General features: G+C 45.4%; 1 protein-coding gene across 2 annotated transcripts; it reads left to right on the plus strand.

Annotated features, from left to right (window-relative positions):
• TMEM192 (transmembrane protein 192) lies at positions 1 to 26,669 on the plus strand. 2 transcript variants are annotated; one of them, XM_047799040.1, is made up of 6 exons: positions 1 to 103; positions 8,651 to 8,797; positions 10,514 to 10,778; positions 24,206 to 24,340; positions 24,840 to 24,942; positions 25,657 to 26,669. In XM_047799040.1, the coding sequence occupies exons 1-6, from the start codon at positions 95 to 97 to the stop codon at positions 25,793 to 25,795; spliced, it is 798 nt and encodes a 265-aa protein (XP_047654996.1). In that variant the 5' UTR covers positions 1 to 94; the 3' UTR covers positions 25,796 to 26,669. The 2 variants fall into 2 exon arrangements, with proteins under 2 accessions (XP_047654996.1, XP_047654997.1); XM_047799041.1 differs by lacking the exon at positions 1 to 103 and adding an exon at positions 123 to 543.
• Positions 26,670 to 26,874: the final 205 nt, after the last annotated feature.

A 26,874-nucleotide genomic window follows, 5' to 3' on the forward strand; every position in this document is an offset into this window, starting at 1 on the left:
CGAGGTGCCGGTCCAGGGGCGGGTCCCGGAAGCAGGCACCGAGAGCAGGTTTGGAGGCCAGGCGGCGGGGCTGCGGCCTCCGGCGGCGGGCAGTATGGAGGATGTGAGTGTGCAGATGCAGGTGGCCGGCGGCCAGCCTGGAGCCTCTCTTTCGGTGCTGGGCGCGCTGGGCGGAAATGGGGGTGGGCGCAGCCTTGACTGGAGGGGCGTCTCCTGCGCGGGGCTGCCTGGGCCTGGGACCCTGGCAGGAGGCAAGCGGGAGTCCGCGGAGTACGCCTCGCGCCAGGCCGGCTTATTTAATGGGGGGAGGCCGGACGCTTAGCCCCGTGCGGGTGCATCTTGGGTCCCAGAGCTGGAGCAGCCCGCGGTGCACGTGTGGACCCGGGCGCAGAGCCGAGTACTGCTCCTCGAGGCCCCAGGCCTTGGCCCGGAGGGCTGTGACCTGGACCGGCTTCGGCGTCCCACGGGCAGACCTGTCGCTGTCATCGCCCGGAAACCCACATTGGAGAAAAACAATGTCGAGATGTTTTGAATCATGGCATGGTAGGAATGAAGGGATTTTTAAATTTCTAAGTAGATGGATCCAAACCGGATTACTAAAAAAGCAGTGCCCTAGTTATAAGCAAAAATTTTTGCTTGAATGTATTAAAACGTTTTTAGGGGAAGCGTATATTTGTGTCCCTAGGTTGCCCATTGGCACAAAATAAATTATTGCCTATGAGAAACGCAAAGTTGGCAGTTATATTAAAGCACTAATTTGGGTTAATAAATTAATAGAAATATTACTGTGATCCTACTACTGAATGAGGTGACTCCAGCAGGACACATGAAACACAGTTCCGGCCTCACAAGGCCCCATATTATGCAAATAATGACTGAAGTTCAGTTATCTTGACTGAATAAAAACCAGTTTCTCGTAATAAGACTTAAAAATTCAGTTTCAGTTGAGAAAATGAATGCTTACTGTAACTCCTGGAAATAGATTTGAGACATATTTAAAGAAAAGTTCTTTGTTTCTAAATTTTTTAAGGATGAAATTCATGAACTGACAATGTATGGAGAATATGAGTTTCTGAGAGGAAAAGGAGAGACTCTTAGAAAAATATGTGTAGTAAATGCCTCTTGGTTGGTGCTAGGCTGCCCTAGGATTCTTGAATCTATAGCTTTTAGTTTTAGGATGCATGCAATCCTAGGAATTTGTTTCACCAAACATTGGAGAGTAATGTTTCACCAACAGCTACATAGCTAAATCACTTTAGATCTGAGAAGGTTGTCTGCTTTTGATATTTTATGGATATGATTTCTACCACTCAGTAAAAAGCTAAAAACTGTGTGCTTTATCTTAGGCCCAGACACCTCAAAGCGGCAAAAGCTTTTTAGTTAGGATTCATTGTTTATAAGCAAGCACACCCATTCTGGTTGCTTATTTTTTCATTTTTTTGGTCTTTTTCTAAGCCCGCACCCGCTGCACATGGAGGTTCCCAGGCTAGGGGTCTAATCGGAGCTGTAGCCGCTGGTGTATACACACACGGCAACACTGGATCCTTAACCCACTGAGCTAGGCCAGGGATCTAACCCGCAACCTCATGGTTCCTAGTTGGATTTGTTAACCACTGAGCCAGATGGGAACTCCCATTATGGCTGCTTTAAGGAAGAAAGTGAGAGTTCTCTTGTGGCACAGTGGGCTAAGGAGCCTGTGTTGTTACTGCAGTGGCTTGGGTCGCTGCTCTGATGCAGGTTTGATCCCTGATGTGGAAACTTCTACATGCCATGGGTTTGGCCAAAATAAAAGGGATTTATTTGTAAGGATATAGGGAGATGAACACCTGGGCCTCTGAAAGGCCAGACAAGGGCAGCTCAAGGGATCCAGTTACTGGAGTCCTTTCAGAATCTGTCCTGGGATGGATGTGCCTTAACCATGGCTTCCCTTTGCTTTGCTGCTCAGAGAGGGTTGAATTGGCCCAGCCCTCTTTGGTGCATTACTAGCCCTTGGCTAAGGAGGGTGAGGAACATTGAAGGATGTTCCCCTTGAGAGTGCAGAGTTAGACATTGATTCCCAAAGGAAGCAGTTATTGTCACAAAAGAAGTGGGAAGAGATGGTGTGGGCAAGACAACAGACATCTTCTCCAGGACGCAGTGTAGTTGTTAATTGTGGAAATGAAGAGAAGGTTTGGCTCAGGGTTGTCTGCCCTTTACCTTTCACTTGCAGATGATGAGTTACAGAGACTGACAGCTTGCTGCTTGTATGGTTTTCCTACATTTCCTATAGGATCCAGAGGACAGTGTATTTGATATAGCCACCATACACATTGTATTTCATGAACATAGACATAATGTAGAGGAGAGACCATATTGCCCCCAACCCCTTCAGTGTAGTCAGGGAAAACCGAGGGCATACACATGAAGGAAACAACACAAGGCAGCATAAGAAATATTCCAGGAGTTCCCATCGTGTTGCAGCGGAAACAATCCAACTAGTATCCATGAGGATGAAGGTTCAAACCCTGGCTTCACTCAGTGGGTTGGGGATCTGGCATTGCCGTGAGCTGTGGTGAAGGTTGCACACACAGCTTGGATCCAGTGTTGCTGTGGCTGTTATGTAGACCAACAGCTGTAGCTCCGATTTGACCCTTAGCCTGGGAATTTCCATATGCTGCTGGTTTGGCCCTAAAAAGCAAACAGCAAAAAAAAATCCAAATTAATATTATGGGCAGTATGTTTTTGTTTTGGGTTTTTTTTTTTTTTTTCCAGGGCCACACCTGCAGCATATGGAGGTTCCAGAATGGGAGCTACAGCTGCTGGTCTATGCCACAGCCACGCCAGATCCGAGCTGCATCTGTGGTCTATACCACAGCTCCTGGCAACACTGGATCCTTAACCCACTGATTGAAGCCAGGGATCGAACCCTCAATGGTTCCTAGTCGGATTCATTTCCACTGCACCACGATAGGAACTCCATGGGCAGCATGTTTTATAGGAGTTTTAAAGTAGAAAGGTAACACTTGGCAGGACACGTTTTATGGGAACATAAGTCTTGGTTGGATCTTGAAAGATGAGTTAGATTCTGAAAATGATAAGAGAGGGGAAGTTCCTTGGTGGTCTAGCATTCAAGGATCCAGCTGTGTCACTGCTGTGGCTCAGGCTCCTGCTGTGGCTTGGTTTGATCCCTAGCCTGGGAACTTCCGCATATCTTAGATATGGCCAAAAGATAAATGAAAAGTTAAGAGAGCATCTGTGGGCCATTCCAGGAAGCCCATGCAGCCAGGAGAAAATGCATGAAGGGGATCTAGTGGGAGATAAAGTATACTCTTGTTTTAACAGTCAAGGTTTCAGTGCTGCCTTTTTTCCCAGATCCCAACTGTTGAAGAAGGTGAGCCATCTTTCATTCATTCAACACACATATTGATCGTTTGCTGTGAATCAAGTACTAAAGGTACAAAGACCATAAATATAATGCAGAGTTCTGCCCTTGTGAAGTGCACCTTATTCCACCCACTTTCTGCTTGTTTTTGCTTTTTAGGGCCGCACCCATGGCATGTGGAAGTTCCCAGGCTAGGGGTCAAATTGGAGCGGCAGCTGCTAGCCTACACCACAGCCACAGCCACGTGGGATCCAAGCCTTGTCTGCAACCTACACCACAGCTCACAGCAACACCAGATCCTTAACTCACTGAGGGAGGCCAGGGATCCAGACAGAATCCTTATGGATACCAGTTGGGTTCCTTACTGCTGAGCCATGATGGCAACTCTGCCACCCACCTTGATAGCTTGTGCTTCTGCCTGAAAGAACCAAAAACCTGTATATAATATATGAAATGCTTTTTGAAATAATGACTTCAGGCAGTGAAGGACAGTGATCTTGAGAGATGGGAAACAAATGATGTGAGACCTATGATTGCCTCAGCCCACCACCTCGACAGAGTCTGTGGGATAGGGCAGAGGAAGGGGGCCCGATGGAGTTCCCGTTGTGGCACAGCAGAAGTGAGTCCAACTATTATCCATGAGGATGCGGGTTCGATCCCTGGACTTGCTCATGGGTTAAGGATCTGGTGTTGCCGTGGGCTGTGGTTTAGGTTAGAGACATGGCTTGGATTCTGTGTTGGTGTGGCTATGGCGTAGGCCAGCAGCTGTAGCTCCAATTCCACCCCTAGCCTGGAAATTTTCATATGCCACGGGCGCAGCCCTAAAAAACAAAACAAAACGAAACAAAAAAAAAGAGGAATGGGGCCCGAGTTGAGGAGAAGCTGAATTTGGGGAGACTCAGTAGCTGGAGTTCACAGGACAGAACCCAAAGAGGAGAACACTGCTGCAGAGGGAGAGCCTGGAAGAGGTGCAGAGTCCCCTTGGGTATTCCGCTGAGTCCTGCTGTGTGTGCCTCTGAGGAAACTCCCTGATAACTGGGAAAGAACCACTCAGAAGGATTAGAAGGAGCAGTACTTTCACACAGGGCCAGGAATAGTGCCTGTTCCTAAGAAGCACCTTGAAAGAAAAATCAAGTGTTCCCTTGTGGTATAGCAGGTTAAGAATTGGGTGTCCTCACTGGTTTGGGTCCCTGCTATGGCATAGGTTCACTCCCTGGCCTGGGAACTTCCACATGTCATGAGGGTGCCCCCCCCCCCAAAAAAGAGAGAGGGAATATAGGATTACAAAAATGTCCAGCACCCAAAGAGGTAAATTTTGCAATGTCTGACATCCAATCCAAAATTACCAGGGATTGGAAATTAGTTTTATTTGTTTGTTTTTTCTTTTTTGGCCACCCCAAGGCATATGGAGTTCCCAGGCCAGTGATTAGGTCCAAGCCGCAGTTGTGATCTATACCTGTTAAGCACTGTATCCTTAACCCACTGTGCCGTACCAGGGATCTAACCTGTGTCCCAGAACTCCAGAGGTACCTCTGATCCTGTTGTGCCACAGCAGGAACTCCACAGGCATTGGTAACTAGTGATGTGGTAGAGGTGTTAGCTGATGCTAGGTTGGTAATCGCTTTGCAACATGTAAGTGTATCAAATCAACTTACTGTACTCTACACTTAGACAATGTGCCATGTCAATTATATCTCAATAAAGTGAGAAAAATGACCAATATGACATATAATGAGTCAATTAAAAGTGATTCAAAGATGACACTCTAGAAATAGCGAACAAGGACATTAAAAAATTATTGTAGCTTTTCCAAACTCTTTTTAGACACGTAGAAGATATAAAATAGACCCACTCAAACTTGTAGAAATGAAATCTGCAATGTCAGGTGAAAAGGGCAGTAGGAAGAGCGTTGAGGCATCAGAAAAGGCAGCTTTTTTCTCAGGCATTTGTCAGATGGGGAGGATGAAGAGGCACAGAGACTGAAAGGGTCCGAGAGAGACTGATGAGCAGTCGACATCAGGAGGAGGAGAAGCCAATCCTGAAAAGTTGCTTGGGAATAGATTGTAAAGATAGACTAAGACTTTGGACTCAAGAGTTCTCTATTGTGGCTCAGTGGGTTAAGAACCCATTAGTATCCTTGAGGATGTGGGTTCAATCCTTAGCCTCGCTAGGTGGGTTGAGAAACTGGCGTTGCTGCAAGCTGCAGTGTAGGTCACAGATGCAGCCAATGGCATTGCTGTGGCTGTGGCATAGGCTGGCAGCTGCAGCTCTGATTCATCCCCTAGCCTGGGAACTTGTATATGCCGCAGGTGTGGCCCTAAAAAGAAAGAAAAAAAAAAAAGAATTTGGACTTTGTTCTCAGGGTAATGGGGATGTCCCCAAGGTTTTGGGGGAAAGAAACTTGAGTGTTGGTTTTGGAAGAGCTCTAGCTTGAGTGAAAAAGGTCAGTAGGGTCTGGAGATTGGAAGGCATTAGGAAAGGCCACTGAAAGTCCCGAGGACCTGGACTGGTATAGTGAGAATAGAAAGGAAAGGAATAGAATAGATCTGGGAGTGAGAAAGTCATTTAGGGAGCAAGGGAAAGCAGAAGTTAGAGGATCATAGCAGCTGATTCAGGGATCCTTAGTCTGTGCCATGTCGTAAGCACTTTTATGGTCAGTAAGTCATTTCATCTTCCCAGCAGAGCTGTCCAGCGATTGTTATTCTCCTTTTAAAGGTGGGGGACTTGAGGCAGAGAGATGAAGTTGCTTGCCCACAGCCAGGAAGCCGTGGAAGTTATATTTGCACTTGGGCAGTTTGAGGAGACTTCTCTTAACTATAGCACTTACTGCCTCGGGTCAGAGTTGATTTTCCCCACAGCTCTTGCTAATCTCTCTGATTAGCCTGGATCTATGATGGTGCTGTAGCTGAGTCAGGAGACAGGCAAGGACAGTTTTGGAACATCATTTGTTCATCTTGTGTTGGCTGAGTGCTGATCATGAGTCACTGTTGGGTGCAAGGATTACAGGGAGGTAAGAAATGGGGAGCGGGTCATGTGGGGGAAGACAGATAAGTAAGACAGTGTGAGAGGGGAGATGGGCATAGAATGCTTGGGATCGGGCTTGGGGGAGTGGTGTGGGTGCTTGTGGGGGATGCTTAGAGGGTGGAGATACAGATGTCCAGATGCCCAGAAGGGATCCTGTGGGAATTGTCCCAGTCTGGAAGGAGGGCCCGGAGGGCATGAACGTTAACTAAGGGAGGGGCTGTGGAGGTGTGACGGCTGCTAACCAGGAAAGCTAGAAGCAGTGGAGTCTTGAAGGCAACAGAAATCCTTAGATTTGCTCTGTGAGTTATGGCAAACTAAACAGGAAGCTCTCCAGGCATTGAATCAAAAAGTTGCAGCAGCACTGAATGCTTGTGAGTGGAAATTGAGAAGCCTGCCACAGGTCTGGTCACTCCCCAGATTGCTGTGTTATCCTGGTGCCCAGTGACCCAGCCTTACACTGTTGGTCCCCTTCCCTACCCCTTCCAAAGTGAAGAGCCCTTATGCTCTGTCTCCACGTCCTATTCTCAGGCTTCCCCTTTCCCCACTGTATTCATTTCCCACTTGTTCTAGTGCAGTTATCTAACCTCAATTTGTTGCATCATCTGTGCTATTCATTTGCTAATTTATTATGTAATGTCCTATAGTATGGTGTGCACTGTATTCTATTTCTCTTTCTTTCTTTCTTTCTTTCTTTCCTCCTTTTTCCCTTTTACAGCTGCACCCACCAGCATATGAGGTTCCAGGTCAGGGATCAGTTCCCAGCCACAGCTGCGATCTGTGCTGCAGCTGCCCCAAAACTGGATCTTATCGCAGGCTGGGGATCGAACCTGTAGAGATGCTGCAGATCCTGTTGTGCCACAGCAGGAACTCCTATTTTTTTGTCTTCTCCCACAGCATGAGGAAGTTCCCGGGCCAGGGGTCAAATGCGCACCATAGCAGCAACCTGAACCATGTTATATATTGTTTAGTCCTGCATGCCTTTGTTCCTAAACTCCTGGATGAAAATGTAATCTCGTTTTGGGCAGGGACTGTGTCTTATATTCTTTTATCTCAGGAACATTACCTTATATGTCATAGTGTTCAGTAAGACTCTGAGACCCAGAGATTGTTATATGCATCCAGTATTGTTACTGTCCAGACAATACATGGCCAAGTAGATTTTGAGGTTGCAGCTCAGCCTTTGCTGGCTACTTCAGTGACATTGCAACTAGTTGTTTTTATTAAGAATATGGTATTGGAGTTCCCATCGTGGCTCAGTGGTTAATGAATCTGACTAGGAAACATGAGGTTGCGGGTTTGATCCCTGGCCTCGCTCAGTGGGTTAAGGATCTGGCGTTGCTGTGAGCTGTGGTGTAGGTTGCAGACGTGGCTTATATCCCGTGTTGCTGTGGCTCTGGTGTAGACTGGTGGCTACAGCTCTGATTTGACCCCTAGCCTGGGAACCTCCATATGCCCTAGCAAAGGCAAAAAGACAAAAAAAAAAAAAAAAGACTATGGTATTAGGAGTTCCCATTGTGGTGCAGTGGAAACAAATCCTTCCTGCTAGTATCCATGAGAATGCTGGTTCAATCCCTGGCCTCGATTAGTGGGTTAGGGATCTGGCATTGCCATGAGCCGTGGTATAGGTCGCAGACCTGGCTTGGATCCCAAGTTGCTGTGGTGTAGGCTGGGAATTGCAGCTCTGATTTGACCCCTAGCCTAGGAACTTTTTGTATATGCCACTGGTGGTCATAAAACGCAAAAGAAAAAAGAATATGGTATCTACAAACTATCATTTCCTTGAAGGTCTGTCAAGGTGATCTGTTTTCATTAGCACTTTAAAACATTTCTATCATAACTGAAAGTTTGTTTTGAAACCTCTTAATAAAGCCTCCACAAACTTTATGGAATTTTGTAAAACACTGAGATATAGTTTAAGAATTGCAATCATATGTAATTATTTTATAAATAATGTTAAATCAACATCTTAAGTTTTGAGGGCTTGAAGATAATTATTTGCTTTAATTTCATATGTATTACCTCACTTGAAGATAAATGAATTAAGGTTACCTCTACCTGTTTTAATAATTGTTTTCACCAATTTATTTACAGTAGTCATCAAGAGATTTATGGTATTTTTTCAAAATTGGCTTTAGGTAGGGAGTATGATTTGTTGCCTGTAATTTGTGTAATGGATTTTGAAGCTTTACAGTTTAGTAGATTTGTCTTGGAAACACAGTCCAGAAAGTGGTGATTATAGCTTGCTTCCTTTTTCCTGCATCCCAGGGTTCCTTGGATCTCATCCAAAGTGTTGAAGATGACCCCCTTCTGGACACCCAGCATCTCCCACGCCACTCATTACATGCTCATTTTAGGCCTAGATTCCACCCACTTCCCACAGTCATCATAGCAAATCTTCTCGTACTGATCCATGTAAGTTGCCTGGAAGAAGGTGATCCATCCAGAGGTGATGTTTTTAAAAAATGTGTAAGCTCTTCAGAGGGCAGTTTGGCTCTATCTGTCAACACTGAAAATGTGCATGCATTTTTACTCATATTTCTACTTCATAGAATTTATTGTAGACATATTTGCACACATGTAAGGAGGTTGTTTATGATAGCAATGTTGTCTGTAATGAGGAAACTGCAAACCACCACCATCTAGAGGTTGCTTTGTATATCTGGTCCATATGAAGGAAGGCTTATGCAATGTTAGAAGAGAAACTTGGTGTTCCATGACAGGAACTCCCACCTTTATCATCTTTTGTAATAAATTTGTAACCTATTGAGTAAATAGGTCTCCTGAGTTCTGTGATCTCCTTTAAGCAATTTAAACCCAGAAAGATTAGGACCCCCTGATTTCTAACCAGTTGGTAAGAAGCACAGGTGACAACCTGAATTTGCAGCTGGTGTCTAAAGTCCAAGGAAGGGATTGTGGGAACCCCTGATTTATAGCTAGTTGGTAAGAAGCACTGGTAGGGAGATCCTATTGTGACTCAGCAGGTTATGAACCCGACTAGTATCCATGAGGATGCGGGTTCGATTCCTGGCCCCACTCACTGGGTTAAGGATTTGGCGTTGCCGTGAGCTGTGGCATGGGTCACAGACGAGGCTTGGATGGATCCATAGTTGTGGCTGTGGTGTAGGCCTACAGCTGCAGCTCCAATTTGACCCCTAGCCTGGGAACTTCCATATGCTGCAGGTGTGGCCCCCCCAAAAAAAGAAGAAAGAAAAGAAGCACTGGTAACAACTTGAATTTACAGACTTGCAGTTGGCATCTGAAGGGGGGCAGTCTTGTGGAATTGAGCCTTTAAACCATGAGATCTGATGCTCTCTCCAGGTAGTGTCAGAATTGAGTTGAATTGTAGGCAACCCAACTGGTATCAGAGAATTGCAACCTACCCCCACCAACACACACACATTGGGATTAGCACTGGAACTATTAATGTGTGTTTGTTCCTGTATTCTATAACAGAATGTTTTCAGAAGCATTCACAAGACTCTTTTAATACTAGTTGTATTGAGGGTCTCAGTGAAAGGGACACCTCATGTATTTTACTGTTTACTTTTTGTACTATTTGAATTTTTTTTTAACCATATACATTTACAACCTTTTCAGTTATAAAAACAAAGATACTTGGAGTTCCCATTGATTGTGGTGCAGCAGAAATGAATCCAACTAGTAGCCATGAGGATGCAAGTTTGATTCCTGGCCTCACTCAGTGGGTTAAGGATCTAGCATTGCTGTGAGCTGTGGTGTAGGTTGCAGGCACAGCTCAGATCCTGAGTTGCTGTGGCTGTGGTGTAGGCCGGCAGCTACAGCTCTGATTCAACCCCTAGTCTGGGACTTCCGTATGCTGCACATGCAGCCCTAAAAAGGAAAAAAAAAGAAGTACTCCTTTTGGTTAGATGGGATTTGGGATGATTTTTTTATTCTCTTATTTGTGATTTTATCTGCTTTCTAAATTTTCTGCAAATTTTTCTTCAGATTATCTGTTTAAAAAGCTTATAAAACTGGCCCAAAAAAGTAATTTTAGTTATAAGAATAGGATAGTGAAAGTCATAGGTATAAGAGTATGTGCTAGGGTGATGATTATTGTGTTTTAAATCCAAGTATTGAATATTAATCCCACTGTTTTCTTTCCACCAGGTTGTGTTTGTTGTTTTGGCCTTTTTAACAGGTGTACTTTGTTCTTACCCCAATCCAATTGAGGACAAGTGCCCAGGGAACTACACCAACCCCTTGAAAGTCCAGACAGTCATCATCCTTGGCAAAGTTATTTTGTGGATTCTACATTTCCTTCTTGAACGATACATCCAATATCACCACAGCAAAGTAAGGAACCGAGGCTATAATAAGATCTACCGGTCGACCAGGCATCTTAAAAGCCTTGTGCTGATGATACATTCCACTGGTAAGCCAACTTGTTTCATCAGCTGTCTGGCAGCTTGCTTGAGTGGAAAAAAATGACAGCAGAAAGAAAGTGTTAAGTTTTTGTTTGCTTGTTTGTTTGTTGTCTTTTGAAGGTCACACCCTGGGCATATGGAAGCTCCCAGGCCAGGGGTCCAATCTCGGAGCTGCAGCTGCTGGCCTACACCACAGCCACAGCAAAGCCAGATCTGAGCTTCTTCTGTGATCAACACCACAGCTCACGACAATGCTGGATCCTTAACACACTGAGCAAGGCCAGGGATTGAACCTGTGTCCTCATGGCTCCTAGTCCAGTTTGTTACCGCTAAGCCACCATGGGAACTCCTGTTAAGTTTTATTTTATAATCAAATATATTCTCTCATTTTTGTGAGAGTGATTGACACTGAAACTCGAATCCCCTTAGTGTCTTGAAGCTTTTCTTCTATTTTCCTTTGAAATCTGTGTCTATTATTGTGGAGGAGGAAAAATAATATTCCTGCTACCTTTCTGTGTTCTTGGCTGAGGTTCCACTCTAATAAAAGACAGGTAAACAGGAGAAAAGCAAACAGAAGTTTAGTAATGTGTATACCTCCTGTATACATGGGAGATAGTAGACCACCAGGGAAAGAAAGACAGTTGACCTGAGCAGTGAGAACTCAAGCACAATTTATTGACAGGCAGAGTGGCTGGGAGCCCTGAGCAAGAACTCAGAGCCCCCCTCTGATGGGAGAGAATCAGGTTTTATAGGCAGAAGGTCATGTGCTGAGTTCTGTAGGTCCGGGATGGCAGTTGAGATCATGGTATAAAATTTAACTTTCTCCTAGAGGCTGTCTTTATTCTTGGGAAGTCAACTGCTTCATGGGGTTGGTTGTTCCACCTGTGGAGGTCTGATAAAGTGGAGACTGCAGATCTGGGTCTGGGTGGGTCACTGAGTCATGTGGACTTACTCTTTTTTAGGCCTTCATTTTAGTTTCCACCTAAGATTCCTCCCTGTTTTTAATAGGAAAAGGGGCAAAGTTCTCTTCTTCTGTAGCTTCTTCCTGCTGAATAGGGGTGTCGATTGGGGGTGGGGGAGGTGGGAGGAATCTGGTGGTATCTGTAGGTCTGTAAGGCCAGAATGGAGTTGACCTGTTTGTCTGTGATTGATTGGATGGTTTTGAGTCAGGTCCAGCATCCTGGGCCAGCTGTCTACTTCTGATGTCTTCTCGTCCTGCTAAGAGGTTTTTTTTTTTTTTTTTTTTTGTCTTTTTGCCTTTTCTAGGGCTGCTCCCGTGGCATATGGAGGTTCCCAGGCTAGGGGTTGAATTGGAGGTGTAGCCACCAGCCTACACCAGAGCCACAGCAATGTAGGATCCAAGCCATGTCTGCAACCTACACCACAGCTCACGGCAATGCCAGATCCTTCACCCACTGAGCAAGGCCAGGGACCGAACCCACAACCTCATGGTTCCTAGTCGGATTCGTTAACCACTGCGCCACAACGGGAACTCCCTGGTAAGAATTTTTTAGAGCTACTTGAAGGGGAAGCATTTTTTATAGAGACATTAGAGTTAAAGCCATTAACTGCCTATAATGACAAAAGACTTAAGGTACATTTAAGATCTGATTCAATGCAGTTGACAAAGAAACTTGGTTACTGTTGAGACATCATACTGTATAATCTGAGGAGGCTTATCACTCATTTATATTCTCTCCATGTATTTTCCTAGTTCATTTCACTCTCCCCCTCCCCCTCCTCTGGGAAGCCTTGGGGCCTCTGAACCATCATAAAGTTAGCTGAAGTCAAAAAAACTCAATTAGAATTTGATAGGAAGTTCATTATAAACATTTGGACAAATAGAATTATAAGTCAGTGGATACTTTTCCCAAAGTTGCAAGAGATCTCGAAAGCAAACACAGATTGCTTAAAGACAAAGGATTTCACATAATCTGTTATTTTAAGAAGACCTTGTTCTCTTAGCAGAGCGAGAAAAGCCAAATTCAAGTCTTGGACCAGCTTACTTTTAAAATTAATTTACTCAATTAAATTCATTCTAAACTTAGTCCTGACCATGCACAAAATTCTTTTCTCAGTGTCCACTTTCCACACTCCTTGCATCACTTTCTGTATCCTTACTAGTCTGTCCCTTTTGTTTTTCCATTCAGAACAACAAGCTACAAGACAGACTGTCTTTCTTTTCCCATAATAAAATGCAATTCCATTCCTCATTCTTCTTTTACCGAAAACATACAGCACACATCCTATTTTTTTAAAGCAACCACAGACTGTCTTTTATAATTTCTAAAAACATGTTTTTCTTATAGAGATCTTCTCAAGGTGGCACCGAACATATTAATAGATCTAAATACCTTTAGTTTCTGTTTAGTAATTGATGTCTTTGTATTTCACTTGACTTCTATTAAGCCTAGGTACAGTAAGTTTTTATACTTAATTGATAACTATAAAGACATGTCTATATTAATTAGATAAACTTTAGCTTTAATGCTAGATATTAATGTAATACTGAATATTTCCCAGTTCACGTAAACCTGAAATTCTGGCCAGTTACCTTCTGTATTTTTGAGAATTTGTGTAAGTGCTTATTTTCCTTTAAGCCAATTAAGTAGGTCCCGTTTACCTTTATATTTTTGATAATACCATCCCAAAGTTAAGACATATATGATACACATATACATAGACACAGAGATGTCATAGCTTCATTTTCTAAGCTTAGTCATAAATCAGATATTAAAACTCAATAGTTTTATAAATAAGTTTTTTTTTTTGTCTTTTTGCTATTTCTTGGGCTGCTCCCGCGGCATATGGAAGTTCCCAGGCTAGAGGTTGAATCGGAGCTATAGCCGCCAGTCTACGCCAGAGCCACAGCAACGCTGGATCCGAGCCTCGTCTGCAATCTACACCAGAGCTCACGGCAATGCCGGATTGATAACCCACTGAGCAAGGGCAGGGATCGAACCCGCAACCTCATGGTTCCTAGTCAGATTCATTAACCACTGTGCCACCAATGGGAACTCCTATAAATAAGTTTTGAAAAGACTTCTTTCTTCTCAGCCTCAGGAATCAGAGATGGTCTGGATAAGATAGTGTTCCCGAGAGCCCAGGTCTCAAGGCACAGGGTGAGAAAAGCAAGTTCTCCTAGAAGGACTTATTCCGTCAAGGTCAGAATTCTGAAAAGATGTTTTCTCAAGCTTGCTTTTTTAAATTGTATATGCAAAAAGAGTAAACAGAAATGTCTTGGGTCTTCAAAGGTTTCAAAAGGAGAAAAAAAGAGGCCAGCTTTGGTTTGAAAAGAGAAAAGGGAGAGGGAAGGGGAAAAAGTCAACAAAGTGTCTTGTCCCTTATGGTCGGCACTCTGGCCAGTTGTCCACGTCAGGAGGAGACCAGGGACTAAAGGTTCCCAGTTGTGGCTGCTGGGTCTGATCTGTTGGTGGGCAGGTTTGTCCTTAAGTACTTGAGTGGTTAGTATCTGTGGCTAAGGCTTGGCCAAAGAAATGTGAGCTGTCTCTAAAACCCTGAGGAAGGACTGTCCAGGTTAACGAGAAGCTGAAACAATATTGGGGTCTATCCTTGTGAAAGCAATGGAGTCCTGGCATGTAGGGTCTAGAAGAATTGTTAAAAAAAAAAAAAAAAAAAAGGCGTCTTTTAAGTCAAGAGCTGAGAAATGAGAAGTATTAGGAGGTAGATGAGAAAGAAGAGTATAGGGATTTGGGACCACTCGGTTAATGGGAAGGACTGTTTGACTCATGAAGCGAAGATCCTGAACTAATTGGAAAGATCCATCTGGAAAGGATAGGAGTGTTGAATGGAGAGTGAGAAGGTTTGAGGATACTGGCCTTAAGGAGGCGCTGAATTACAGGCTTTAGTCCTCTCTGAGCATTTGGGCTGTTAGGATATTGAGATTGGTTAGGAAATTTAGTAGGATCCTTTAGTCTTATGAGAATGGGAGAATGATGTCTAGCAGTGGAGTGCGTGCTGGTGTCCCAAACACTGGGATTTACATCAGAGGCGAGGTGGAGAGGACTGGGAGCAGTGGGCCCCAGATCTGGCTGGCACAGGAATAGGAACTTTGCGATGCTTATGTAGGAAATTGAATGTATGCCTGGGACTTAGTTAAAATATCCCTCCCCATTATAGGGATTGGACATGTGGGAATAACTAGGAATGAGTGGCAAAAAGTGGTGTTAAAAAGTGTGCAAACTAAAGGTCTGGTCTGTTGGGGTGTAGTGGGCACCCCATTTACCCCCACTGTAGAAGTGGAGGAGGTTAGGTAACCCTAGAAACTAGGTAATATGATACCCCCATGTCCAGTAAGAACAAAACGGTCTTACCTGCTACCTCCAGAGATACCCGAGGCTCTAGAGAGATGGTGGGAAGGTGGCGGCCTGGTGGCCTCAGGCCCCGTCAGTCTTCCATGGCCAGGCCTAACAGGTTGTGTATGTTGAGTCTCCGAGGTGGGTTTTGTGGGGAGATGGTGGGCTGCTCTGGCTTTCCCACAGTCCACTTTCTAGTGTCTGGTTTGACCACTTTTGCAGCAAGGGCCTGGGGGCTTTTGCCTAATGCACCTCTAAGCCCCCAGAGGGAAGGTTGTTCTTTTTTTTTGTCTTTTTTTGTCTTTTTTGCTATTTCTTGGGCCGCTGCCGAGGCATATGGAGGTTCCCAGGCTAGGAGTCTAATCGGAGCTGTAGCTACCAGCCTACGCCAGAGCCACAGCAGCGCGGGATCCGAGCCGCGTCTTAACCCACTGAGCAAGGGCAGGGACCAAACCCGCAACCTCATGGTTCCTAGTCGGATTCGTTAACCACTGCGCCACGACAGGAACTCCAGGTTGTTCTATAAGTTTGTATGCCTTAGGGGAAGCGGGGGGTCCTTGGTTTTGTTTTTGAGGATTTCCTGTATAGCAAAAGCAAGAAACTGATATTTGGTCATGAACTCCTTTAGTTTCTGGGCCTTTTTATCTTCCTCTCTATTGTTAAAAACTTAAAGGCAGCTTTAATGAGGTCCCTTTTGTGGGGTCAAAGGACTGTCCTCTGACCTCAAGTTTTTGTAATTTTTTATATCTGGTGCTGATTGGGAAATGGTATATGAAGATAAGTTTTTCCTTCTTCACTCTCTAGATTTAGGGTAGTATACTTAAGAATAGGCTCTGTAAGCCTGGACATAAAAGGGGCTGGATTTTCTTGGGGGTTCTTGTATTATTTCTCTAATTTTATCATAATTAACTTTTTTTTTTTTGGTCTTAGGGCTACACATGTGGCATATGGAGTTTCCCAGGCTCGGGGTCAAATCAGAGCTGTAGCTGCTGGCCTATGCCACAGCCACAGCAACGCCAGATCCGAGCCTCCTCTTCGACCTATGCCACAGCTCATTGCAACGCTGGATCCTTAACCCACCAGTTGAGACCAGGAATCAAACCTGCATCATCATGGATGCTAGTCAGATTCATTTCCTCTGAGCCACAACAGGAGCTCTCATAATTAACTACTTGTACTGAGGACTTCTTCATTCCTTCTATTAAGCAAGAGATAGGATGGCATCTCTTGCATCTGTCCAATAGTCTACCTGATAATTCCAATTAGGGTCCACATGAGGGACAGCTAGAGTTCCAACGGGATTGTTAGTGGGGTCTTGAGTACATAAGGTGTCTGCATGGGCTTGGGCTGCCAGCCAAATTCATTCCCTTTCTTCGGAGGAGAGAATAGAGCTAAGGATGACATAGATATCTTGCCAAGTTAAGTCATAGGAGTGAATATATTGGAACTTTTTTGTGTAGGTAGTTGGGTCTGAGGTGAAGGAACCTAAACAGTTTTTCTGTTTGGGATAAGTCTCCCAAAGAAAAAGGCACATAAACTCTGACTGTTCCTTCAACTCTTACAACCTCTCTTGAAGGATTGCTGGGAGTTTCTGTTGTGGCGCAGCGGAAACAAATCCTACTGGGAACCATGAGATTGCGGGTTTGGTCTCTGGCCTCGATCAGCAGGTCAAGGATCTGGCGTTGCTGTGAGCTGTGGTGTAGGTCACAGACGAGGCTCGGATCTGGTGTTGCTGTGGCTGTGGCGTAGGCCAGAGACTATAGCTCTGATTCGACCCCTAGCCTGGGAACCTCCATATGCCAATGGTGTGGTCCTAAGAAAACAAAAATAAATAAACAAATGAAGGAAGGATTAGGGCCTTGGAGTATTGCTAATAGAAGTCTTGTTAAGGGGGGAATAAAAGGGTTTGTTATTTTGGAGGGTGGCATTTTGGGAGTGGGAATTAGGATTCTGGGGGCAGGGAGGAGAGGAGGAAGAACAGTGGCAGGAGGGGGGAGAAGAAGGTATAGGAGCTACAGGAGTTGGAGGCATAGAGATGATGAGAGGAGCCATAGGGGCTGTAGGAGGTGAAAGTACAGAAACGGCAGGCGGGGGTGGCAGGGGGGTGTGGTGGGGGTTGGGGGAGCGGATGGGAAACATACAGGCTGCAGGAGCCAGGGACACAGGAGCGGCAAGAGGGGAGGATAAGGTGGATTATGGCTATGAGGGATTGAAGGGGTGCTGAGGCATCAATAGGATCAAAGTCAGAGATGGAAGAAGGATAAGGAGGGAAGGAGGTTTAGTTTCTGCCTGTGAGGGAGGTAAAGTGGGAGGAGGGTGTTCATTTAACAGAAGAACCTGGTATGAGTTACAGTTAGAGCAAAGAGAAGGTCAAGATCTTAAATAGCTGAAAACTTGAATGTAGGGAACCTCTAACCATTTTCCATTGCATTGGAAAAAATTCTCAAGATAGCGTTGAATTTGGAAATTGAATGTGCTTTCTTGGGCCATTGGGTCCCTTTATCTAATTCATACTGGGGCCAGGCCACCTTGAGGAAGAAAATGAGATGCTTGGGCTGGATATCTGGGTAGAGTCCCAGAGGTGAAAGGTTGCAAGGAAGTTACCCTAAAGGTGTATCTCATGGAGGCTGAGAGAAGGAGGCGCCAATAGTGTTAATTTGGGAGAGAAATTTTGAAATAAGGAGTCTAAAAGCCCACCCAGGTGCTCTGAGAGGTGTCCCCCTGAGAGGGCCTCGAATCTGAATGAGATAACCATTTGGATATTCAGAGGGTCACCCCCTGTGAAGACTAGGGTCTGAATGAGGCTGGCTTCTGATCAGGAAACATCTTTCCTGAGAAGGGGGAGCACCCGGTCCCTGGGACCAGATAGAAACTTGGCTGACTGGATGTCCAGATTTTATTTTATTTATTTATTTATTTTGGTCTTTTTTTGTCTTTTCTAGGGCCGCACCCATGGCACGGAGGTGCCCAGGCTAGGGGTCTAATCGGAGCTGTTGCTGCTGGCCTATGCCAGAGCCGCAGCAACGAGGGATCCAAGCCACATCTGTGACCAATACCACAGCTCACGGCAGTGCCAGATCCTTAACCCACTGAGAGAGGCCAGGGATCAAATCTGCAACCTTATGGTTCCTAGTCGGATTCGTTAACCGCTGAGCCACGACGGGAACTCCTGGATGTCCAGATTTTAATGAGGAAATGAAAAGTGGGCGATGAGATCAGACCAATTTTGGGAAGAGAGTAGGGGAGGGGACTCTAGGATTTACTCACCTTCCACTGATCTTGAAGTGGAGGCTGGTGTAGGGTGTGCTATGGTGGGAATCGTCAGAGGGCGCCTGAGATCTTAGAGCTTGACAGTCACAGGAAGAGGAGACTTTCACTCTTCCCACAAGCCGTAGTTGCTGGGATAGAGAGCTAGAGAAACATTCAGAGCTTACCAGGGAGTAGCCCTGGCCTGAGTCTTCAGCTGTTCCAATAGTCTCACTCTGTCCACTAAAAGTCTCTTAGGCTTAGGAGAAAGAGTTTAGGAACAGAGTAGTCTTCCGCTCTTTTGGGCCAAAACTACTTGCCCCTAGACCCTAGAGGGACATTCAGAATACCCCAGGGAGTAGCCCTGGCTGTCTCTCCAAGCCTTGGAGAATTCGTGGAAGCTTGGAAATTGGAAATGTCACCCTCCTAGGTTTCAGCACCAAAATCTTGGAGCACTAGGGAAAGAAAGTTGACTGGAAAAGTGAGAACTCAAGCAAGATTTATTGACCAGCAGAGTGGCAGGAGCCCTGAGCAAGAAGAACTCAGAGCCCCCCCCTCTGATGGGAGAAAATCAGGTTTTATAGGCAGAGGGGTCATGTACTGAGTTCTATAGCTCCGGGATGGTGGTTGAGATCATGGTATAAAAATTTAATTTTCTTCTTGGGACTGTCTTTATCCTTAGGAAGTCAACTGCTTCACGGGCTTGCTTGTTCCACCTGTGCAGGTCTGATAAAGTGGGGACTGCAGGTCTGGGTCTGGGTAGGTCACTGAGTCATGTGGACTTACTCTTTTTTAGGTCTTCATTTTAGTTTCCACCTAAGAGGAGAGACTGGGGAAAACTGGGTAACTCTGAAGTAGCCTATGCTGCCCCCTTAAATAACCTCTCTAGCTAAAGATCAGGATGAAGGAGGCTGTTAGTTGTGGGAGGTTTTCAGGAAAGGCAGTTAATAAGAGTCAGGTTGTTGTTGGAGTTTATGTTGTGGCTCAGCGGAAATTAATCTGCCTAGTATCCATGAGGACACAGGTTCGATACCTAGCCTCACTCAGTGTGTTAAGAATCCGACGTTGCTGTGAGGTGGCTTGAGCTGTGGCATAGGCTGGCGGCTACAGCTCCAATTTGACCCCTAACTTGGGAACCTCCATATGCCTCAGATATGGCCTTAGAAAGACTAAATAAATAAATAAGTTTGTTGGAGTTGCCATTGTGGCTCAGTGGGTTAAGAACCCAGCACAGTATCTGTGAGAATGCAGATTCAATCCCTGGCCTTGTTCAGTGGGTTGAGGATTCGCTGTTGCCACGAGCTGTGGTCTTGGTAGCAGATGTGGCTCAGATCCTGCGTTGCTATGGCTGTGGTATAGCCTCACCTGCAGCTCTGATTTGACTCCAGGTCTAGGAACTTCCAAATGCCGAAGGTGTGGACGTAAAAAGAAAAAGAGTAAGGTTGTTATGTGGATGAAAGGGCTTGCCTTTTCTAGTGATAAGAGTTTCTAGAAATTTAGAGTCATCCTTCTCTTCCTAGTATAGCAAGGGACACACCCTAACACAGAGAGATTTCCCTTATAAACATAAATGTCTTTCACAAAAGGTAACTCCTACTTGTTTTTCAGAGCTTCATTTGTGTGTACTGACACAGGCATTCTAAAGGCTTAATGAAATTGAATTGAACTTGTTTAGGTGTTTTTGCCTTATTGTCAAAGTTTCTACCTTAAAAAAAAACAAAAAACAAAAAACTTTTTCAATTTGAGTATAGAATAATTTTTTTTTTTTTTTTTTTTAGGGCAGCGCCTGTAGCATATGGAAGTTCCCAGGCCAGGGGTTGAGTTAGAGCTTCAAGTGCCAGCTTACACAACTGTAGCAACATAGGATCTAAGCCACGTCTGTGACCTACACCACAGCTCACAGCAACACCAGATCCTTATCCCACTGAGCAAGGCCAGGGATTGAGCCCACATCCTCATGGATCCTAGTCAGGTTCATTAACTGCTGGAGCCACGAAGGGAACTCCCCAGAATAAATCTTTGAACATTTTGAAACCAAATTAGAAATTAATTTTTCACTACAAAAACAGCTCCATAGAATTGAATTTTTTCTGTGGTGTGGTAGAGTTATTTTATTAAAGGGTAGGCTGCGAGTTCATCTGATCAGTGAGGTTCTCATGGGGCAAGAGGGCCTGGTGGAGAGCAAGAAAGAAGCACTGCAGTGGGATGGCTGGTCTTGATGCATCTCCAGGAGCAGCCTTTTTTTGCTCCCAGAGAAGTCTTATGTTCTCCTGCTATTGTGCAGTACTTGGTTTTGGCCAGAAGGTGGCTGTAAAACCTCTCCTATCCCCTGACATACAAAAAAAGCAGAAACCTATTTGTAAACTGACCAAAATAATGTTTGGTTTCTCCAGTGGTGGTCTGGAATAGTATTTTTTTTTTCTTCTTACAGCCACACCTGAGGATATGGAACTTCCCAGGCCAGGGGTTGAATGGGACTGGCAACTGCAGGCCTACATCAGCCAGGGAAGCCCCAGATCCAAGCCAGATCTGTGACTTAAACATAGCTTTCAGCAATGCCAGATTCTTAACCCTTTGAGCAAGGCTAGGGATTGAAGCTGCAACCTCATGAGGGCAACTTTGGGTCCTTAACCCACTGAGCCACAACAGGAACTCATGGAAATAGTATTTTTGAGGCCCACCAAGAGATTGTCTGATCTTTATTTGAATTCTGACTTTCAGACCCTTTCTAAATATGTGACCCTTAATCAGAGTCTGTTTTCTAAACAGCCGAACCCTTAGTTTTATCACAGATGGCATCACATTTATGTTGCTCATGTAAAGATCCAGAAAATCCAAGAGATTGGGGGCAGGTGTTTACTTTGTTTCCATTTGTTAAATTTTATTTTTCCTATTTGAAGAAAAAGATCAATCTTTGAGAACATAGAACTTCCAAGGAGTTCCCGTTGTGCCTTAGTCGTTAACGAGTCCGACTAAGAACCATGAGCTTGAGGGTTCGGTCCCTGGCCTTGCTCAGTGGGTTAAGGATCTGGCGTTGCTGTGAGCTGTGGTGTAGGTCGCAGACACGGCTTGGATCCCACGTTGCTGTGGTCCTGGCATAGGCTTGGCAGCTACAGCTCTGATTTGACCTGTGGCCTGGGAACCTACATATGCCACGGGAGCAGCCCAAGAAAAGGCAAAAAGACAAAAAGAAAAAGAAAAAAAAAGAACATAGAACTTCCAGCTAATCTGAATGGTGTCCCCTTTCTTTTTCTGCTTGTGCTAGTATTGCTGAGTATTGTTTAGCTTCATCCTGATCCTTGATATTCTCTGCAGAGAGAAAAATAAATCAATTTTGCCTTGTTTCATGGAGATGGGAGAGGGGGGCTTTGCTTTCCTTCCACATAAGTGGAAAATATGTATATATGTGTTCTCTTTCCTTAGATTGAAATGCATCTCAAAATCTATCTGATATTATTACCTACATAGCAAGTGGCATTTGCAGTTGTTCTTTTCATTAAAATGAAAACTTGGCCCTTCACTGAAAAGCAGCGAGCTTCAACCTGTCAGATGTACACAGGAAGACTCCTCCCTGGGTCTGAAAGGGTGAACCCAGAGGCAGAGGATGGGCCAGGGGCAGTGTGAAGGAATTACTAGAAATTCAGCTCCGGAAGATTGCTTGCAAGAGCGGGTCCTTGGAGGAGTTGCAGGGCCCCAAGATCAGGGAGATGGAGACCTACAGACCCCTCAGCAGAAACACTGCTCAAGTCCTGCTGTGGCTGTACCCTTGCTCCTGGGCTCAGTGGGTGGAGCAGAGCCTGGGTAGTGACTGTAAGTCTGCCCTGGGGCCTGCTTGGAGAAGTTGTGATGGATTCCGTAAAACCATTGTTATTGTAATAATGTTGATACTTGCTACCATTTATTGAACACCTACTTAGGAATTGTTCATTTTCTCCTCCAACAGGGCTTGTTTGGGTTTATTTCTGCAGTTTTACAGAGGAGGAGTATCTGGGGCTGGTGTGAGGCAAAGTTTTAGTTATGGACCTTGTGTTGCTGGAACTCAGCCTTAGAAACGTGGAGACAGAGTTTTGGGTGTAGGAGGAAAAAAACAGCTTTATTGCTTTGTCAGGCAAAGGAAGCCACAGCAGGCTAATACCCTAAAGACTGTGCCCTCCCTTGGGAGAGAATAGGAGGTAGTTTCATAGTTTAGAAGTAGAAAATAGGGCCACGGATAAGGATCAGGGAAGGCACAAGCTTGTATTCTTCAAGGTTGGTGTTTTGTGGCCCCAGTTCTGGTGGTCCTCTTCTCTGGCTTCCATTTGGTGGGGGTTTCGTTTTGTAGTAGAGCTCAAAGGTACTGTTGTGTGTGTTCCTTAAGGAGGAACTAGGACCCTGCCTCTGGGATGCCTTGTCTCTGCATCCCCTCCCTGTCCTGATTAGCAACTGGCTAAACCTGCCCTTTGGAACTCAGGGAAAGCTGTGGAAGCTGAAGCTTCCTCCCTAAAATAATCAGTGGGGGACACAGAAAGGGTTTTGTGCCCAGGAGCCCCACTGGGTCCTGCTGGGTTTCACTTACAAGAGGTGGCAGGTCCTGCCTGGGAGCCTAGCCTCTCAGAGCCCCTGCACCTCACACTGTACTATCTCCCCCACGCACAGGAACTGGTTTCTTCCCAGGATTTTTATGGATAGTAAGTATCCCATTAACTCGGAGAACCTTTTTTACATGGCAAATGGAATAGTACACAAAACAGGCTTATGTCTTTGGTTATAAAACAATTTGAGGGAGTTCCCGTTGTGGCTCAGAGGTTAACCGACTAGGAACCATGAGGTTGTGGGTTCCATCCCTGGGCTTGCTCAGTGGGTTAAGGATCCGGCGTTGCCGTGAGCTGTGGTGTAGGTTGCAGACACGGCTTGGATTTGGCATTGCTGTGTCTGTATCTTAGGCCAGCAGCTATAGCTCCGATTCGACCCCCAGCCTGGGAACCTCCATATGCCACAGGTACAGCCCTAAAGACAAAAGACCAAAAAAAAAAAAATCATCTGTAAACTGTTCACTTTCCAAGCAAGGGAGTATTTCCCCTAGCTTTTTCCTCTCCCTCAATGTTGTCAGTTATATTTGTCTTGTACACAAAAGTAATTCAAAAATTGAGCCATCAGTCAACATGCTAAGACACTGTGACATTTGTGAGTTTAAGGGGAGGACTTAGGGCTTTGTGTAGGACTTCTTATTTATTTATTTATTTTGTCTTTTTAGGGCTACACCTTCTTCATATGGAGGTTCCCAGGCTAGGGGTTGAATCAGAGCTGCAGCTGCCAGCCTATGCCACAGCCACAGCAACCCATGATCAGAGCTGCCCAGAACTTCTGCATGCCACAGGTGTGTCCCGGGGGGCGGGGTGGGGGGGAAGTGCAGAATGAGGTTAGATGGTCTTCAACAGTGAATAATGGCTATGCTGAGCAGGGGGAGACAGCTCATAATTACTGAATACTTACAAACCAGGCACCATTCTGAGTATTTTGCATACACTACCTCATTTACTCCTCACAGCAGTCCTGTGGGGAGGTGCTGTCACATCATCTTTCAGAGGAGGAGCAGAGGTGTTTGATCAGCAGCCCAAGGTCAGCAGCGAGTCCTGGGTTCTTCTGGATCCTCCCTGAGTCCTCGATGGTGCTGCACCAGCAGAGAGGGCCACTGGGTCCTCATAGAAACTCACTGCTTGGTTTTTAAGCCCAGATTCTTACCTATTTGTGTTATGGGGGCATCGTTTGCTCTTAGCCATGTTGTTGGTTTGTGTTTGATCTTCATTCTCAGCCTTTGCCCTTTTGGTGGTGGTGCCCCTGCTGCGGGAGTGTGGGCCCCCTGACACCCACTGGTGCACCCCCTCCCCCTGCAGGCAGCACTGCTCTTCTTCTCCTGCTCTGCCTCCAGCACTCCTTCCCGGAGCCCAGCACCCTGTACCTGGACCTCATTCTGGCCACCCTGGCCCTGGAGCTGCTCTGTTCCCTGACGTGCCTGCTCGTGTACACAGGTGAGAGTCACAGAGCCTTTTTATTTTTTAATTGAAGTCGAGTTGCCTCTCACTATGCCCTCTTGTGGCCTTTGCTTTGTGCAGGCACACTTCTGGTGTCTCTTCCATCAGATCGACACCCCCTGCCCCCAATACTTTGTTTTTGCTGTAATATCTTCACCAGTGGTCCTGTCTCCAAGGATAGTCATGTTGGGTTTGGGGCTTCAAGTTTGTGGCCTTCAGGTCACCAAAGTCCCAGCTACTCCAGGTGTCTTCTCTTCTGGGCAGGGAGCATTGCCAGCTCTTCCTTGACTTTCCAGCCTCTCCACACCAGAATTTCCATTTCCTTTCAGCACATTTTGCCTACTTTTTTTTTTAATTCCCTTTATAAAGCCTTTTTTTTTTTTTGCATGTTCACTTATTTGAAAAGAATCGCTAATTACTAATGTAATTGGCAAAAATGGAAATAGAAAATCTATCATGATTGAATAACCTGACAATAATGACCTTATTATTTTAGTGAAAATTCGAAAATTTAATAAAGCCAAGCCACAGCCTGATGTACTAGAAGAAGAAAAAATCTATGCTTACCCCATCAATATGACCTCAGAGACGGGATTCAGGTAAGTGCTGAGCAAATGATTAGAGAAAGAATTAAAAGTCTTTCCTTCTGGAACTCTAGAGACAATTCTCATGGTTAGAGTCGAGGACTCTGCATAGGGTAGAATTTGTTTTGAATTATGTTTGATTTGTTTACTGTCTCTTGGCTGTGCTGAAACCACCTCTGTTGAAAGAATCTCATTTGGAGATATTGCCTTGGCTTAGAACATATGAGGTGTTCCTGTTGTGGCGCAGTGGAAACAAATCTGACTAGTATCTATGAGGGTGCCAGTCCAATCTCTGGCCTTACTCAGTGGGTTAAGCATCCGGCACTGTGGTGAGCTGTGGTGTCGGTCACAGATGCAGGTCATATCTGGCATTGCTGCGGCTGTGGTGTAGGCGAGCAGCTACAGCTCTGATTCGACCCCAGGCCTGGGAACCTCCATATGCTCCAGGTTCTGCCCTAAAAATAAAATTTTTAAAAATCTAAGAAAAAAACCACAGGCATTCACTCATGGCTCGGTGGGTTAAAGATTCAGCACTGTCACTGCTCTGGCTTGGGTCACTATTGTAGTTTGGGTTTGATCCCAGGCCCAGGAACTTCTACATGCCATAGGAATGAAAAAAAAAAAAAAAAAAGTAACAGTACAACATTGCTGTATTGTAAACTAGTAGGAATACATTTGGGAAGAGACTATTGAACATGTGTAAGCCATGGCCAATTTGCTTCTGTGCAGGACTCTCTCAAGCCTGGAGGAGATTGTGGAGAAGCAGGGGGACATCATCCTCTACCTGAAGCGCCACAATGCACTGCTTAGCAGGCGGCTATTGGCCCTCACGTCTTCTGACCTCAGCTCTCAGCCAAGTGGGATTTGACAGCAACTCTAGAGGAGCCCGAGTAATTTAAGACTGACTGCCTGCTCTTAAGACTGAATGCCTGCCTGACAAGCTGTCCCAGCAAACTGCAGCTTTGCCAAGTAACAGTCTACAATTGTTGTTGGAAACCTGAACTTGGTTCTCACCTGCTTGGACGTTTAATAAGCAGGACCCGTGGAGTGTTTAAAGGGCACTTTGTAGAGCCTTTCTAACTCAAGGGGAAGGTCTGTTTGCACATTTGAAATTATTGCACTGCTTGGTTTATTCCAGGATCAAAGGTAACATCTCTGAGCAACTCTCCTTGCATCCTCCTTAGCAGCCAGTAATCATTTGGTGTTTTAGAGAGGAAGTCTGACATGACAAACTGTTTAAAGTGGGGCTTTGATCAAATGAGTTTTTCCCACTTTATCCTGGTGAGTGAAGACATTCTTTTCTCCTGGTTAGTGTTTTCTCCGCTGAGGCCAGGTGGATCTTGTATGCATGTGTGGTACCGAGTGACCTTGGCCCTTGGATCCTTTCTAGTGAATTTCCTCGCTATAGGACCAAGGTCCCCATAGGGGATTTTCTTTGCACCTCCTGTGGGTTTCCATTCTCCAGAAATAAGACTTGAGGATCACTTGCACCGGAGTTAGGCCCACCAGTGCTGGCTGTGACAGCAGCAGCGCCTGCCACTGGCAGCAGCTGAAATACTTAGGGAAGACTTCAGGCTTTAACTTTCCTTTGGCCCTTTTTCAAGACATTGCCGTGTATTTCATATTGACTGGACTGTCATTGGATCAATAAGTTCAGGGACAGGAAAGGAGTCTTTTGTGGCTTTAAGTTTGTCTGAAAGAAAAAAGAACTAAACAGTATTTAGTCCTGGAGTACCCCCCCCCCCAAAAAAAACCAAGGAATTCCTGTTGTGGGTCAGTGGTAAGGAACCTGACCAGTATCCATGAGAACGTGGGTTCAATCCCTGGCCATGCTCAGTGGGTTAAGGATCCTAAGCTCCCGGGTTGCTGTGAGCTGTGGTATAGGTTGCAGATGTGTCTCAGATCTGGCGTTGTTGTGGCTTCGGTGTAGGCCAGCAGCTGCAGCTC

Source organism: Phacochoerus africanus, chromosome 10, assembly GCF_016906955.1.
Source record: "Phacochoerus africanus isolate WHEZ1 chromosome 10, ROS_Pafr_v1, whole genome shotgun sequence".
NCBI classification, from domain to species: Eukaryota; Metazoa; Chordata; class Mammalia; order Artiodactyla; family Suidae; genus Phacochoerus; species Phacochoerus africanus.

Excerpts from the sequence above, each read along its gene's own strand:
- TMEM192 (XM_047799040.1), top strand. Across the intron at positions 8,798-10,513 it reads ATCTTCTCGTACTGATCCAT|GTTGTGTTTGTTGTTTTGGC; the intron begins GTAAGTTGCCTG and ends TCTTTCCACCAG. Across the intron at positions 24,341-24,839 it reads GTGCCTGCTCGTGTACACAG|TGAAAATTCGAAAATTTAAT; the intron begins GTGAGAGTCACA and ends TTATTATTTTAG.